General features: G+C 44.4%; 1 protein-coding gene across 1 annotated transcript in view; it reads right to left on the minus strand.

Moving 5' to 3' along the window:
• LOC143019115 (uncharacterized) overlaps positions 1–15,000 on the minus strand; it is a 68,019-nt gene that overhangs the window by 23,014 nt on the left and 30,005 nt on the right. The window contains exons 9-21 of the mRNA XM_076174811.1: positions 14,555–14,642; positions 13,914–14,025; positions 12,956–13,124; positions 12,759–12,837; positions 12,158–12,385; positions 11,682–11,840; positions 10,841–10,971; positions 9,994–10,256; positions 9,361–9,497; positions 6,675–7,508; positions 4,050–6,299; positions 3,414–3,660; positions 2,419–2,690 (exon numbers count right to left, since the gene is read on the minus strand). Coding sequence (XP_076030926.1) covers positions 2,419–2,690; positions 3,414–3,660; positions 4,050–6,299; positions 6,675–7,508; positions 9,361–9,497; positions 9,994–10,256; positions 10,841–10,971; positions 11,682–11,840; positions 12,158–12,385; positions 12,759–12,837; positions 12,956–13,124; positions 13,914–14,025; positions 14,555–14,642 — 4,969 coding nt within the window. The remainder of the gene's footprint in view (positions 1–2,418; positions 2,691–3,413; positions 3,661–4,049; positions 6,300–6,674; positions 7,509–9,360; positions 9,498–9,993; positions 10,257–10,840; positions 10,972–11,681; positions 11,841–12,157; positions 12,386–12,758; positions 12,838–12,955; positions 13,125–13,913; positions 14,026–14,554; positions 14,643–15,000) is intronic.

Here is a 15,000-nt window from a genome sequence, read left to right on the forward strand (position 1 = left end):
AGCTCATGGTTACCACGCAATAGGTGAGGTCAGAGACTGTTTTTGTCTTTTGTATATACTTTATGGTCCTTCATGTCAACATGGGAAGTGTATAAGCCAGCAGTTTCCTTGTATATACTTTATGGTCCTTCATGTCAACATGGGAAGTGTATAAGCCAGCAGTTTCCAAGCATAATTCTCATAAAAAGAAGTGCAGATTCGAGGTAAGACCAGCCATTCACTCACCGCAATTCTATCAATCAGACAAGCATTATTGGCGACGAAAATTAGTAGAGAAAAGCACGTTAATCAAACAATGGAGAAGACACAGAAGGAAAGTCAAACGGTCTGGATACAAACCAAGTCTCGAGACAGGACTAAACCTGCGGGAAGTGTATCGACGTCATTTCAATACTTACTGAGAATCTCGCACAGGAACTACTGTGAATGAATAAAGTCACGTGTATGGAGATGGAGTCGAATATATACTTAGCTAGATTTCCATACGGATCTAGTCATATATCACAGGAATAAGTTTTCCTTGTAATCCCATCTGTCTTGTGAACGCTTAAGGTTCTTTAGTTGCACAACACTACTTTGCATGTGCAAACCTGGATGTCTCTGTTTGTGTGTGAACGCGAACGAGCACGTGTACTAATGGAGTTTTGTTCATATAGTTGTTACACAGCAATTTCGCAGTAACCCGTCCCTTTTTAATCCCCAGACCAAATCCAACCTCATAACGAAGTGATGTTCCGAGTCTAAATCGCCCATTCATTGGTTATATGGTCAAGTACCCTGATCTACGCTGAAACGTTTGGTCTGAGTCAATGGGATGTCAACGTTACAACCCAGGAGGAGATCGCCGAAAACGAGTGTCCGTGTCCATGTGGACGTGCATGTCTTCATTCTCTGACGTATTGACAACGCCCTCTTCGTTGGAAGAAAGCCACAAGCCGAAACGTTAGGGAATGACAATAGATTCGTTGTTTTCCCGTGGCAAAATCATACCCACGTCAAGGAAGTCTTTAATATGTTTCTGTCTCCTGGGACTCGTCATATTCATTGTATAGCAATTAAGTATAGAATACAAAAGCAGAGACAGACAGACGCAGACAAGGCCTCCCTTATCCTCTCAAGCAAACTGGACGTTTTTCTTAGATATCCCCTATCCCACGTTCTGGCTGGTTAAATTCTCACACTCCATCTATTGCATTTTTCCGTTCCACATTTCCAATTACAGTGTTAAGTGCTGCTGCTTTTCTCCTTGACAAGAGGCCAGCTCTCTTCTCGTTATATATATATATATATATATATATATATATATATAGATATATATATATATATATATCATCCACAATGCACTTTAATTCTAAGCCATATAGGCGCATGCAGAAATTGCAACGTGGTACGCCCGAGGACTCGAACCTAAGTCACTCGGCACTGGTAATGTTCTCGCCACATAGGTTCGAGTCCTCGGCCGTACCACGTTACAATTTCTTCATGCGCCTATATGGCTTAGAATTAAAGTGCTTTGTGGTTGATAAAAATGTATCTCTAATCACTGGGACCCATTCAGTGTTGTACATATATATATGTTTATATACATATATATGTTTATATACATATATATGTTTATATATATATATATATATATATATATATATATATATATATATATGACACACAGGAACCCACAGTCGGAGAAAGAATAAACTTCGAATAAAGAAGAATCCTATATTTCGGCTATCAACTGTAGCCCTCTTCTCCGACTGAGGGTTCCTGTGTGTCATTTACAAATGTGTTACTACATTTCTGTGTAGAAAATATATATATATATAATATAGTCGAAAATTGGCGTTCTTATGATTCTTGTATGATAGATCAAGTTCATGAAGGCAAGGAAAGTTGGTCAAATGTAAACATCTCTACAGTTGTCAGTTTGAGTCAACTCCGTATGGTTGTCAGAGAAAACACAGGATGTGGTACAAGAAAAAGGGGGAGGATGGAATGTCGAAGTAATGGGTGCTCAAGAACAATGAGAAAAATTCGATAAAGGACACATGGGGTATCAAGAAACGTGTCTATAGCTCTGATGCAAGTTTTCGTGAGCTGTTGTGAATGTAGGGGAGTGATGGAAATGCATGATATGCATAGAAGCAGCCTTAGGCGGCGCGTTCAATTGAACTGAAGAAGCACTGGTATTTTAGTTAATTGAAGTTTCGAAATGTATTCTGGCATGATGGCTGTTTAGATTTTGTAAACAAATGAATAATTTTCAAGTACATAAATATAGATATGGCAATATGAATTTGTGTTCTATTTTCCTTTGATAGCATTAAACCCTGAGCCTAGATGTAAGCTGCCCAGATGCAGATCCACCTCTTTCATATGACAAAGGTGACAAAATATCTATTCTTCACATAAGGAAGGACTTACCGGCGACGGTGTGAGAGGCGCATTGCCACGCTTGACAACAGGTCTCTCCTGGCAGGGTGACCTTGACGGCGGCTTCTGAGGGGCAGGGCAGATCGTGAGGAGGATCAGGGGACACTGGTTGGCACAAGTCGACGCAGGAAACGTTACCGTACCTGCAGGTGCACTGCTGAGAGCAACCCGTCAGCTCACGCGGGATGTCTTCGAAATTACTGAACTTGCGCCCCATGTACTGGCAGCTGGAGTGAGTTTTACACTGAGGCTCAGGACAGCATCTGCCAATATGCCGGTACCGGTAAGAGGACGATGGATGCGACAACAAACATATAATTACTATTCATAGAAAAAAATTGCTGGGCTACTCTTCAATGCAGAGTATGTATATATATATATATATATATATATATATATATATATATATATATGTATATATATATATATATATATATATATAATTATTTTTATGACCGTCGCGCAGAGGATTCGAACCTGCTGCTTTGGGACCGAAGAGGCTCCATCGCCGCTCGCCTTAGACCACTCGACCACTGATGATATATAACTGTGTGAACTCAGAACCTAACTGGTTCCCGAGATTTGGGAAAGTTGCTAGCTGCAACCCAATTCCCGTTTTCACCTCACAGTCAATAACGTTCGTGGGAGGAGGTAAAGACCGGAACAAATCACTTTCACGCTTATCGCCATTGTAACCATATATGATTGATGTCGCTGTTCACTATATATATATATATATATATATATATATATATATATATATATATATATATATATATATATGCATATATATAAAACTGTGTTGCTCTTGGTGAATGTAGTTTGCAGATGAAGAGAAAAACATCAATGGAAAGAAAACAAGGAAAAAAACTATAGAGGGGGAGTGAGAAGGAAAGGGAGAAGAAGAGACATGGAAAGAGAGGGAGATAAGAGGAAGAGAGTAAACGATCACGAACTTAGGACCTTCGGTGCTGTGACATCTTTACCTGGGAGGTTCGAGCGTGACGAGGGCGTCGTCGTCCCACTCACTGCAGTCGGCGTCGAAAAGGTCGCGAGAGTTCTTGGGGCAGTCAATGGGACGGCACTCGACCTGGAGGTCGCTGTCGCAGATGCAGAACTGGGCGCAGCCGTCGTAGAACTCCTGGTCGATCTTGTAGTAGCGTTCGTTGTAGGCACACATGGTCGTGTTGTCGTAATCCTCGAGAAGGACCCCTTGGACCATGATGGATGAATCTGAAAGGAACTCGAGTGTGAGTGTTGAAACAGTCATCTGATTACCAGATATATCAATCTGCGTCACAGGACAAAGCACCAAACCAAGGGGAAGTCATATGCAGTAGCAACGTGCAATATACATTCTAAAACTACCATGCAATAACCGCAAGCATTAGTTATACATGCAATCTCAACTAACACGATAAGTCACTAATCATAAATAAGCAAAAACAAAGAGTTCATGAATATACACTCTTTTGGCCCTACATAGGCAGCAGACATATGTCACACTATGTATCCTTCATAATGCCCAGTACAAAACCAGCTTTCTTCCTCAGCATTTAAGCGTTCAAAAGCCATCTCCCACAACCGTGAACGGATGACGTCACCCCGCTGGGAGGGAATACCTTCTACACTTCCTTTCTGCAAATCGCCAGGGGCGCCGTCTGTTGCAACAGCGTTGTGTCGGTGATCCACTTGATGATCCTGGACGAGTCTCCCACCATCTCCTCCGTGAGAAGAGAGACTGGAGGAGCCTTCCTCCCGAACGTCATGTACATGTGGGTGTGGGGGATGTGCGGCCGGGTCAGAGCCTGTATGTTGCGGTTGTTCACTTGCGTGTGTTTCCATCGACACTGTGGTGTTGGTCTGCGTGTGGCGTTTGTCTCCTACATCGATCTGATTGTGAAAATGATGACCCATATCAGTGGGTTGTTCTCCATGGGTTCCCTCGAGCGGTCTCGTCGGATCAGCCCTGCCGTTCGTAGCACTATGGGAATCGCTATCTCCTTCACCTCCTACGGCAAGCAGCGAACCACCCTCGCCATGATGAGCAGAGGCCGGGTCAGTGGGCAACCCGCTCTCGCTTTCTGTGTGAAGCGAAGAGGAATTCTGGACTTCAACAAACGTTTCCGGTAAATATACCGTTGTGCCGCCTATAGGTTGAGGCAAATAAACGTTTTCACTCGTTGGATGTGGCTCATCTGAAGGGAAAGGCAGGAACAAGTCATCCCAATTCGAATCTGCTATGTTAGTATGCTCTCCAGCTGAATGTGGCAGGTAAGAGTTTTCCCTATCATCTGGATGTGGTAAATAGGCATTTTCTCTTGATGGATCCGGCAAATAAGTGTTTTCGCCCGTTGGTTGAGGCAAGTAAGCATTTTCGCCCGCTGATTGAGGCAAATAAGCGTTTTCGCCTGTTGGCTGGGGCAAATATGCGTTTTCGCCCGCCGATTGAGGCAAGTAAGCGTTTTCGCCCGTTGGTTGGGGCAAATATGCATTTTCGCCCGCCGATTGAGGCAAGTAAGCGTTTTCGCCCGTTGGTTGGGGCAAATATGTGTTTCCTTCGGTTGGCTGCACATTAAAGTGATTCTCTGGCAAGTAGCCATTTTCTCCCGTGTGTTCTGCCAAGCCAACATTTCCAGTAGGAGGGAAAGAGTGTTCGTTTTCTCCGGGCACAAACTGTGGTAAATTACCTTCTCCGTGATGAGTTAAGAAAATATTCCCACCCGAGGGATCTGACAAGATGTTGTTTGCTCGGTTGGAGTTGGGCAAGTAGGCATTGTCTCCCGTTGGGCCTGGCAAATACACATTTTCTCCCGTTGGATGTGGTATACCACTATGTTCTCTCGAAGGATCTGATACATAAGTTTCATCTCCAGATGGGTGTGGAAGTTGACTGCCTTCTCCCGCTGGGGATAAATGATCTGCACCTTGCCCCGTTTGATGTACCACCCCTGTGTCTAGCCCAAGGGTATTCATTCCGTGAGCAGATTTGTCTTTAGAAACAAGATGAGGATGTTCAAGAGCTACACCGCTTTGATCTGAGATGGCAGTGTTATCCAAAGGCATATCTGAACCTGAAGAAGAACTCGAAGAAATGGTGTGCATCTCGTTCTCGACCAGATGCGTTTGGTCTCGAGTCGGGTCGTTAAAGAAGTGCCCCCCTGACTGCTCTTTGCCCTGGGCCATTGTCGTTGTTGATGTTCCTTGGACCCTCTGAACGGGGAAACCAGTGTCTTTGCTGTCGTGCAAGTGATTGGCATCATCAGAGCGAGGGAATATGGTGAACCCAAACGACTCCTGCGACTGGCCTTTCTTACCTTGGCCTCCCATATTCTGACTTCCCGTTTTTCCCATCTGATTATGAGGGGGTTGTGGGGTAATATTGAGTGTAGAAGTGGGATGTGTACCACTGGAATGTTCCGAGGATCTATCAGTAGCGATTGTTGGGAGAAGTGAGGGGTTGCTGTCATGTGACCTGTCATTACTGTGAGTATGTGAGTTCGAATCTGGAGAAGAGGAAAGGACCTCCTTAACGTGAGTATGGGTGATGTGGTTGACGTCTTCCTCGGGGTGCGGAATCTGGCCACTCCATTTGTTTCCCATCCCAATGGCAGCCCCGGCGATGTGCCCTTTGTGAACGCCGCCCGGACAGTCCACGATCATACAGCAGGGGTCTCGCGGACTTTGGACGTGGGTGCAGTTGTGCTCCTGAGTCATAGGGGGCATCTCGATTGCAGGACAACGTGGCCTACAAAGGAGCTCACCGGGTGCTTGACAGAAGCACATTTCGGAACATCCCCTTTCATATGTTCCCCCCAGTGGGATTATTGCACCATCCACGTGGCACGCAGCCAGGTGGGAACCTGGTAGACCTATAACAGAAGGATGATATGGGAGTTGGAAAACCAACAACATCAAGAGTGCAATATTCAGACAATGGCGATGGTTAGTGTAATTATTAGGTCTGGTTTAGAAACTTCTACTAGATCAATTTCATGAGTTTTTTGGCGAATCTCGCCGATTCCGTGAAGTGATGAAATCAATCATTGTGTTAACATGCAGCAATTCAGTTCGTTAGAGCATTTGAGTTTTATGACAAAGAGGTGAACGTGCAAAGTGAAAAAATACGAACAGTGAATGTCAGCCATGCAAACATGGGGCAGGCTTCTGATTAACATCTAATGCTACATGCTTTAATTGATAGATGATGACTTAGAATAATGAGACAATCGGGCTCAAATACTCACCTTGGCGTTGTTCCGGCTCATGACCGGAAGCATCGAAGGTCGTCGCCTTAATGGCGCTGCTGACCGATCCCTCGAAGTCGACGCGGAACTGGTAAGTTCTTCCGGGCTCCAGGTTCCCGACTTCGAGAATTACGTCTGTCGAGAACATGGACGGCTGCGTCGGCCTGACCCGGTCATGGAGCCACTCGAGGGAGTCGAGGCTGTAAAGGACTGTAAAGGAGGGGTCCCTGGATGCGTTGAGCTGCTGCATGACAGACTTCGAAGGGAATACGTGGAGTATTACGGCGGTCGAGTTGATGGCCACGGCGTCGGTGATTTCGACCTCGAAGCCATCACTGGCCCGGTTCTTCTTCTCGAGCATGACCAGGGCGTGGTCCTCTCGGTGCCTTTCCTCGTTCATCATCATTGTGCCATTTTCCTTCATCATCATCTCGTCTTCAGCAGTCATATTCTTTTCATCTGCTTGTTCATCCATAGTCATGTTCATCTCCATCATGTTTTCGTCGTCCATTGACATCAAAGTTTCTGTAGTATCTTCCATCATACCATCATCCATGGTCATGTTCTTCTCGGTCATATCTTCCTCCATCGTCATATTTTTATGCATCATTTCGCCTTCTACAATCGTCATATTCTTCTCCTCCTCCATCATCACGTCAGTCATATTCTTTCCTTCCATCGTCATATTCGTCTCACTCATGTTTTTCATCATCATTTCCTCCTCCATGGCTTCCTGTAGGGTAACATTCTTCTCCATGTTATCGTCCATGACGTGACTGTGGTTGTGACTCATCATTTTCTCTTCTTCGACCATGGTTGAATTTTCCATTATCCCTGCAATGAAAAAACACAAATGTCATAATGTTCAACTTGTCACTCCATTTCATCCGCCTGGAACCATGTAAACAAAACATTACTGGAAGCCACGTTTCCAGTTTCAGAGGCTGTTGGTATTGGTAATAATAATGGGGACCTACGAATGTGATATATTCTACTCAGTCGTTACTATATGTGTGTGAAGTTACGACAGTTGAATTAAGTAGCCCTGCCATTGGAAACCCTTACCTGTGCGACTGTTTACCAGAAGATAAGGACGCTACCATTATGCCGCGCCGTAGGGGAATGTATAGAACGAGTTCCGGATCACTAATTTTGAACGTTCAGCCCGGTATGGTGGTATCGTCCTTGCCTTATGGTGAACAGTGGCATAGCCGAGGGTTCGAGTCCCAATGGAAGAGCTATTTGATTATTACTGCATATTTGGTGCCTGTCTTGTTGCGAACAATACCTAAAAACCATGCCTATGATTTTAATTAAAGTGTTCACAGCAACGTTTCAGTTGTCACCCACTCGAAGAAGAACTGGTATCATTAGAAGAAAATTAATTCACTCAGAAACTCCCAGCTTCATGTTTTGAAACTGGTAATGACAGTTTCATAACGTGGACAAGCATTGCGCTTGCGCCGACATAGACGTGCGCGTGAGGTCACGTAGTACATAAATACTGTGGCATTCTTGGCCATGAGCTATTTCCCTGATGCAGGCCTCGAACCCCAAGTCTCCTGCCCATGTCTCCTGAGCCACAACACATACTCAAATGAATATCCTTGTTAGCTCCGCTGCCACTAATACTTAGTCACTTGTGTTATTCATCCGTAGGCCCCATGCCTCCTCCTACTCTTAAGTATGTTTCCACCAAATCTTCTATAACCAGTTATTAAAGTTTCTTGATGGGTTGAATTAAAATGAAGATATAGTTTTCTTATCTTCTTTTCTTCTAAGTAATTACACTTGGTTTTTTCAAGCTACAACAAGGGACTCCCACCCAAGATCCCTGTTCATCCCACCAAGCCACTTCTGCTCCGACGTCACTATTTAATTCAACCAGTATCTTTTTACTTTTCAAATAAGTACCACCCTTTAAGGGCGTGACTTTACCTCCATGCACCAATAATTTTTCTCCTCCACCCTTTTCTCCAATTAGACTGTTATACTGTTTCAAGCGATACTGTTTACGCAAGCTGTTTGTCGCAGCAGAACGACTTCATGTTTACATTTCGTAACGTCAGCACCTCTCGGTATCCTAATCTATATTTACAAACACAAGACGATAAGCTAGAATATGCAACTCTGCTACTTCCACTCGGTCATTGTATCATAACAACCAAATAAAATTTACATATCGTTTCACCTACCCCTCGATCTACCTAAATGTCTACCTCTATCTACCGGCCTCTTAAAAAGCGCCCCTCCCACAACACCGATCCCGCGCGAGCGGGTGGCCTTTTTCTAGGTAGTCGATGGTCCATTTCCCTGTTAACATCACCGTTATTCACTCGCTCTGGAGTCTCGAGGCGATAAAACCTTCCCAGACTAGATGTGTTCTTTGGTTAAACTAACTACTCTGGACCTACTTTTTGTCAACATTTCTTCAGTTACCGTACCCTATTTCTACGGCCCTGTGCACAGTGTAGAATCAGATGGTGCAATTAGCTCAGTGTTTTAATTATCTCTCCGTTTAAATCCTATTTTCTCTGCTTTACCCCCACCCCTTTCCAAGCGTAACAAAGTGAATTACCCCTAGAGTAACTCTATCGTGGGTCTAGTTACAAATTATCAAATCGATACCCAAGTCTTGATGTGCAGAGATCTATGAAGGGAAGTGGAAACATAAGACTTGACTCACCTGATATTTCCTTCTTCACCTCAAGTTCGACCTTGGGTTCATCACAGACGGTGACGGTACAACAAGCGTCCTTCGGGTCAGTCAGAGTGACACACTGCGTTTCTGGCGAATCCATCACCTCTTTGTTGGCAGGACACCTGAAAGGAAGTCCGGAAGGACAGACGTGTAAGACTTTCATGAACAAAGGGGGAAGGGTGACCTACTTAATATGTATTAAGGCACTGGTGTTCCTCTTGAGCCAGTCAGGTCTCTGGTTAATGCAAGTGGTCTTAATGGTGGCTGGTGGTCATGGAAAGCGTGTTTCAAAAATTCACAGACCTTTAATTTCTCCATTATGGTAATATAGCACACAGGGTTTGTTTTGGCTAAAGCTAGATGACTTTAATCAGCTGAGAATATAGATTCATGGCATACTGGATTGAGATCATATCTTATACCAACGTCCAGTTAAATAAAGTTGTCTAGCGTGAGCCAAAACAAGCTGCATAATCGTGATGTTGGGCCCAAGCACTCAAATTCATTACAACTGATCACTTGATACATCAGGGAAGGAGCGAATGCCTAAATACTCAAGAGAAAAACATAATTGTATTGCATTGACCCTCAAACAAAACGATGGTCACCGGAACTCACCTCGGGACACACGACTTGTCGCCGTAGCCAATGCAGGTGCAAATGGCGTGACATCCAACATAGAAGGTTTCGTTCTTGGCGTAAGTCTGGTTGCCCTCAGTGCAGCCCTCCGTGATCTGTGAGGGCGAGCTGTTGGGGTGTTCTGCCGTCGTGTTGATGGTCGAGTTGCAGACGCGGATAGCGCAGCAGGAGTCGTCGGGCGAGGGTACAAGTTTGCACCCAGGTTCGGACAGTTCCTGACCCATCCGGTACGGGCAACGGATCTGCACGGAAAGAAAACTTGTCTCACTTCTCTCTTCCAGAACAATAATGGTAACGTCGACAATGACATTCGCGTAAAATGAAGCGGAAATATTTTCTTGTTGGGTGTCTCGCACAGGAGTACTTTTAGATACGTCTTATGTTTATGTCTTACTGTTTAACTGCTGTTGAAAGTTTTTTATTGCTGCTAAAGTTGGTTGCACAGTGAGACCGAAAGTCATGAGAGATGCCTCCAACCTCAATCTTGCCAACACCTCGACTACAGCTTTGTCACGTATATCAGTTAAGATTTTCTTTGTAATGTTATTACGCCAAGCATCTTTGTATTATCATGTGTTGCAGTGGTAAAAATAGGGGAACACTAATGTATGTCGTGCATATTACGAGATAAAATACTGAAAATCATACAATGTAAAGTTTCATTTGTGAAGGAAAGCAAAGAAAAATAACATAATAAGATAATGTTGAGATCTTGTACTGTGCAAGAAGCACAAACATGTGATTTCAGATTTTTTTGGGGGGAGTCATTTTTTTTTTTTTTTTTTTTTTTTTTTAGAATGGCTTGATCTCGCAATATGGAACTCACGTTACAGCTGATTTCGGTATTCTCGTGGCAGAGGCAGTGGTAGTCGCAGTTGTCGTAGAAGGATTCTCCCGCCTTGTATGAATTGTTCTTGAAAGTGCAGCCTCCCATGGCCATGCCCTCGCCAGAGGCGTCTGCAACATCAAGGATTAGGATCTATTAGAACAGTTTCAAGCGTCCCTCTGACCCATACACCAATTTCTCTTCTGTGGATTTAGTCTTTTATTCTTGGATGGAACAAAAAAAGGTTTTGAAATGAAGTGAAATAAAGTAACAATGCAAACTGTTTATCAGGGTCTTCGTGACCGGCAGCCCATTCGATGCATTCAATTGAACTTAATAATTAAAACCACCCAGCAAGTTCTTTCTCAGTGTCCTTTTATGGTTTTCTTAGCCATATAGATTTCAGTCTACTTACATAAATATATTCACAATAGTAGCCTGACTTTATACCTGCAGTAATACATAGATCCAAGATAACAAAAGCGAAGAAGAATATGTAAGATATAGATAGTGAATATCGGGGTACACGTTTTTTTGTGTTTTCCACTAATTGGAAAGCACTGGAGCAGGTGAAAGAGTTTTAGAAGAATTCTGGTACAGAAATGTAGGCACTGGAGGATAGAATTATCCCTCCGCACATCCTTCTTACCAATAACCGCAGTAAGAAAACGAGGCAATTTTCTCCCAAATAATTCCTGCCTTATCGTACACCACTGCTCACCTCCAAGAGCAATTGACCGAAAATCAAGGAAATTCCCCCCCTCCCACTGTTCCTGCTCTACTCCAAGACTCCTAGGCTTAATGCCACCTATCGTTGATTACCAAACACGGAACTACTTACTTGCGTCGAATTGGCACCCGGTCTCAAGGTTGTCTGGGTTCCCGGTGTACCCGGAGAGGCAGTTGCAGACGCCGTACCGGGTTTTTTCCTCAACTTCTATATGGTAAGGGACGCACTCCGTGTTTGGCCCACAGGCGATGTTTGCGCACGGATCATACTCTGGGTGTGGGAATGGTGCAGACAGGAACAACATGAGAAAAGTGGTAACAGGAAGGATAAGGCCGTGGGAAGAAAGATAACCACAGAGATAAAACCAAAGAAGTCCTATTTGATAGCTTTGGGTTGTGTGATAGTAGGTATTTGTAAGGAACTGAGCTAGAATCAGAATGTTGGACAATGAGGCAATACAATTCATCAAATAATTGGCTTAATTTCTGTCAGCAAAAACAAAATAATTTCAAGAGTGAGATAGAGTGAATCAGATAGTCTCTCTTTTGAGAGACCAAGTAGGAAAGGCATTTTAAGAGAAACCTTACCTGCATTGTCTTCTCTGCCGCTGCACACACCGAGAACACAACATTCGTCCAGATCGGTGGGTTGTTCTCGGCAATGAGGATCGTTGGCGTAGGACCCCTTTTTGAAGAAAGGGATGGCACAGCGCTCCTTACAGCGAACGGATCCATCTGGGTTGCAATAGCACCTCTCTTCACATCCGTTATAGAATTCGCCGATGCCATACGAAGAGTTCTTGTAATTGCAGCCCACTGTGCGGAATGATAACAGTGTTGAAGTGCTTGCAGGCGAGAACATTTCTATTCAAAGTTATATGTAAAAACTATTGGCTACAATTGATAATTCTAGTCTGTAATGTTGATTCCAGGTGGTGCCACTATGCAAGAGGCTAAGATGTCTGATTCCCCATTACACACACACGCACACGCACCACCCTCAAGGAGGTTGCAGCCCTGCCATTTGTCACTTGGTCCTGGAACCGGCTCAGGATCTCGAACAAGAGATCTGCGAGTTCGGCCGTTGGCTGATGCCGTCTACCTAAATATTATTGCTGCTGCTATCCAAGGAGAGTGGTCGGCTGCCTACAAACCGGACCCTGAGGCTGTCAACCAATGAATTACTTACTCTCAGTCTTGATGGTGATGGTCTCCGTGGAGGACCCCAGTCTCTCGAGCTCTGGGTCGTCAAAGATGGACACTCTAACCTGTGTCAAGCAACCAGTCTTTAGTATCGAGTGAGAATGTATGGAGACTAATAAGACTGATAAGTTACTAAATGCACATCGAAGATTAAGTCGGCTTTTAGGTTGACTAAGGACTTACTTGGTACAGGGTGCTGGGCTTCAGTCCATCAATGGTCATCTCTCCTTTGGGAGACACTTCGCCTCTGACCTGCTCCTGTCGCATCCAAGGTGTGGAGGTCTCCTCGAACTCCTGCTCGTTCTCCAGCTCGCGATATTCGGCCACGTAGCCTCCGTCGTAGTTGCGTGATCTAACGAGACGAAGGCTTTCTTATGAGGTGGAACTGCGATGCTTGTGTATATAATGTATTCGGTGTAAGCTTTATTCTTACTTCCCACGTGAACATTACGCGGGATCGAACTGTCAATGTGACCTTTCAATTCCCACCCTCGTTACTGCATTCAGATCATTATACAATACATGAAATTCTTTTTGTAATGGGAACGGATTTGATATGTATTTGTTGAGGAAATGTCCATACATACATATACCAACGGCTTTTCCCCCATTACAAGGGAGGTAGCCAAAAACAAAAGCATAAAATCCACTCCCACCCATTCCATTCCCACATACTCCACTCCCATTCACCCCCCTCCCTCCCTTTTGGCTCCTCCTGGATGACGGGTCATCCCTGCATCTCGCCCACTGCCCTGGGCCAAAAGCAATGTAGCAAGACACTGCACATCCACGGCAAGGCCTCTTCATTTAATCGGCGACCCCTCCTGTCCGTAACCACTTAAAAAGGGTTTCATAGTTAGCTGCCTCTGCAGGTTTGTTATAGACTAGACTAGACCATGACATGGAGCATCAAGAGTGATAGTCAGAGAATTACAGCAAATACCGCCAAACCTCAAAGCTCTTGAGCCGTTTTTGAAAACCCTTTGTAGTCCTAAAGTAGCAGAAATAATCTTGGTCAACTTTAATCCCCATTCTTAAGGACAATGGACAAAGAAAATACACGATGACCTCCCTTATGTAGTCCTTCCTTTGGGCAATGTTGGGTCACCTTATTCATGTGAGGTTAGGGGCTGTGTCTTACCTGAAGTCGTCCCAGGCAAAGGTGATCGACCTGAAGGTCTTGTTGGTGACAATGAGCTTAGGAAGTCCGCCGCTGGCGACCCGAGTGCTTGTCTCCAATGTGGTGGCTTTGTCTGAAAAAAGGGGAAGTGAAAAACCTTTAGCGAAATCTTGTTTCAGTTTTAACGATACTCGTGTTTCATTGCCAAATATTGCGACGTTTGCTTAGTAAAAAAACAACGATGGAATCAGTAACAATGGCTTTGGCAGTGTTCATTTTAACCATTAACGATCTCGGGTTTAAGTATCAAATGAGAATTAAATTGAATAATGAAATTCCAGTGTCGGGTATCAAAGCACTTTTGGGCTCTGAGAGAAATTGAAGAGGGGTCGTAGGGGTGGAAAAGGGAAGCTTGATAGGTGTCTGTATGTGTTTCTGTCTGTCTGTCTGTCTGTTTCTGTCTTTCTGTCTGTCTGTTTGTCTGTCTGTCTGTCTTTTTAATCTGTCTTTGTCTATTTGTCTGCTTTTATCTGTCTGCTGTGAGTGCGTGCCTAATTGCGTAAGTGCATGGTCATCATTGAATCTGCTTGGGCGCTTAATTCTCCATTCGTCTTGACACTGCGCATACTTCGACGCTCTCTTTAATTAAGAACCTGACGTACCTGTCTGAACGACGACATCGCCCTCGCAACTGTAGTCGACGCAGCATTCTGGGTCCTCTGGGTGGGGCTTTTCCACGCACGAGGGGTTCTGCAACAGGAATAAACATGTAGAATCCAATTACTCTCTCTCTCTCTCTCTCTCTCTCTCTCTCTCTCTCTCTCTCTCTCTCTCTCTCTCTCTCTCTCTCTCTCTCTCAAAATTATACTATCTCTCGGTAAATGTTTTAAAAAAAAATTCCATGTCCCGATCGATTTCTCTGTAGTGCAACTGAGGCTAGATGTCTCAGTAGCACCTTTCGTCAGTTTTCAGACTCCTTCCGCATGGTAACGTCCATTTCCTTTCCTGGCCAAAGACAGTCGACGGCTTCGACTGTGGTTGGGTCCTTGTTGCGAACGTGTTGAGACGAACTTGATTAACTTAACGCCGTTAATAGATATTCTGGCTA

This window comes from Oratosquilla oratoria, chromosome 36 (assembly GCF_046742065.1).
Source record: "Oratosquilla oratoria isolate Oo_2021 chromosome 36, ASM4674206v1, whole genome shotgun sequence".
Classification (NCBI taxonomy): Eukaryota; Metazoa; Arthropoda; class Malacostraca; order Stomatopoda; family Squillidae; genus Oratosquilla; species Oratosquilla oratoria.